General features: G+C 34.5%; 1 protein-coding gene across 1 annotated transcript; it reads left to right on the top strand.

Moving 5' to 3' along the window:
- Nucleotides 1-624: 624 nt before the first annotated feature.
- LOC110116305 (cyclin-D3-3-like) lies at nucleotides 625-1,938 on the top strand. Its single transcript, XM_020849836.2, has 5 exons — nucleotides 625-876; nucleotides 965-1,051; nucleotides 1,139-1,430; nucleotides 1,536-1,669; nucleotides 1,750-1,938. Exons 1-5 carry the CDS (start codon nucleotides 625-627, stop codon nucleotides 1,936-1,938), a joined length of 954 nt encoding a protein of 317 aa, XP_020705495.1.
- The last annotated feature ends 503 nt before the right edge of the window (nucleotides 1,939-2,441 follow it).

Raw genomic sequence — 2,441 nt, 5'->3', positions numbered from 1 at the left:
TGGTATATTTTACTAAGTAAGATTTTTACAAATCTAGTTGTTTTTTTCTGAGTCATTTGCTATTAAGGAACAGGAGCAAACTAAAATAAGTTGATGAAAGACATGCTTATTTTGTTCTTTTGCACCTTCCCAGAATAAAAAACACTTCTTTGGCACATGGGAAGTAGGACCAGTGAGAGTTGAATTCAAGTTCAAATTTTTAAATGCACATCAAAAGTAGAAAAGTAGGTTGGACGATACAAAACCTGTCTTGATCCTACAAAAACTAATTATTAGATTATAAGGTTCATATTTCACATGAAAATACTAAAAAAGTTATGAAATTTAACTGCTCTGTCTTGTTCCATATAGATAAGGAAACAAATTTTTGGTAGGCAATACTCATCATTATATAGAGTTGCTCCAAAAAAGTACTGCTTAAGAAGCTTTTTTTTTTTCTTAGAAAAATAAAAGACAAAAAAAGTTCAAATTTTGAACGATTCTTTGCTAGGAAAGAAGGCAACTCACATCTTTCATCCCTAGCCGTCCAGATCAAATTCAAAGGTCTTAGCTACAATGTAAAAAGGTTCCTTTGGAATAGTATAAATGGAGTTCTTTGTTTGGATATAGCAAAAGGAAAGAGCAATGGAGGATTCTGATTGCTCTCTTTCTATCTCCACCCTCATCTGCCATGAAGACCAAGCTTTCTCTATTGATGATGATGAGATACAAAAGAATGAACTGCCTCACCTTCCTTATAACTCCTTTCATTTAGACACAGACGACGACTACATAGAGACTCTAATATCCAAAGAAATTAATACCGAAAGCACAAATATTGAGTTCCTTCTTCACTGCGACTGGCTTCGCTGTGAAGCAATACAATGGATTCTAAGAGTATGTTAGCTTTTAATAGATTCACTCGCATCATATTTTCAATCTTTTTTGTTTTTCAGTTCACTAATAAGTATTTTATGTTTCCCAGATGAAAGAATGCTTTGGCTTCAGCCCTCAAACTGTCTACCAGGCTGTAAGTTATTTCGATCGTTTCTTGATGCGGCGAACCATTGATGTAAGCTAAAGAAGTAGTTTTTATACTGTTTTGTGATTTTTTTTCTTTGCTTCCAGTATTTTGTTTCAATGGTCGCTTGTTTTTCAGGATGAGAAATCTTGGGTGCTTCAGTTGTTAGCATTAGCTTGTCTGTCACTAGCAGCAAAAATGGAGGAAGTTACTACACCTGCATTAATGGATTATCATACTGAACAATGCTATTTTGATTCCATTACTATTCAAAGAATGGAGCTCCTTGTCTTAAGCACATTGGAGTGGCGCATGAGCTCTGTGACTCCACTTTCTTATATTAATTATTTCGCTAAAAAGTTCTATGGAAGAAACTTATCAAGAGAGTTGCTCTCAAAAACCATTGGTTTCATATTTTCAATACTTAAAGGTATGTTTTTGTCCTTTTTTTTTTGCATTTTCACAATATATATTTTGGCTTTTGTATGCTTTCTAGAACCCATTAATTTGTTTGTATCACTATTATAAAAATCAGATATCAACTTGGTGGAATTTCGAGCATCAGTGATAGCTGCTGCTGCTGTTCTTGCTGCAATTGATCAGAAATTAACAATAAAAGCACTAGAATCTAGGATGAAATCAGTCTCCTCTTCAGGGCTTGTGGAAACAGTAAGTTGGAAACTTATCATTTCTTAATGGAGGGGATAAGTATGACATTGTTAATGTTTGTAATTTAAAATTCACCGCAGGAACTTGTATATTCATGCTACAAATTGATGACATGGGAATCAAAGAAGAGTTCCATATTGTCAAATTCAATGGATTCCTCAGAGTTGTTTGAATCAACCATCGACAACTTTGTTGATGTCAGTGACTGTTCATCACTTGCTGGCAATAGCAATAAGAGAAGAAGGTTTCAGAAGTCTCAAATTGATTAAAGTTCACTTTACACATACTTGTGTGAATAGAGCAAGGTGTTATGATTCTGGTGCAGTTTTTTTTGTAGCACAATATAAGATGTGTCTTGTTTGCTCTTGTTTGAGGATGCTTTAGCTTTGATAGTAGTGTAAAAAGGAGAGGAAGAAGAAGAAAGTGGAGAGGAACTTTAGTTCAGAGGAAAATAAAGCTGACTGAGGAGGAGAAAAAAAGCGCTAAAAGGCCTACAAAGACTGGAGTGAATAGTGTTTGCAAATGGCCTCTAGGTCCACAGCTCTTATCATTCATGAATGAATTTATCTCTGATATGGTGAGTGGGCTTAGTACTTTGTTCAGTATATATATTTTTACTGACAATCTTACCTCTAATGAAATGATAGAGGTGCTTTGGATGCTTTTTTTTTTCTCTGAAAAGGATGGAAGTCTTTGATCAGAGTGTTTGCCTGCGCTTTGATGCACTTTGCTGTTGCATTGAAGTGTAAAGATTGATTTGATTTGATTTCTT

This window comes from Dendrobium catenatum, unplaced genomic scaffold (assembly GCF_001605985.2).
Source record: "Dendrobium catenatum unplaced genomic scaffold, ASM160598v2 fragScaff_scaffold_601, whole genome shotgun sequence".
NCBI classification, from domain to species: Eukaryota; Viridiplantae; Streptophyta; class Magnoliopsida; order Asparagales; family Orchidaceae; genus Dendrobium; species Dendrobium catenatum.
Note: the sequence above shows the minus strand (reverse complement) of the source record. Positions and strands in the feature narration are given on the sequence as shown.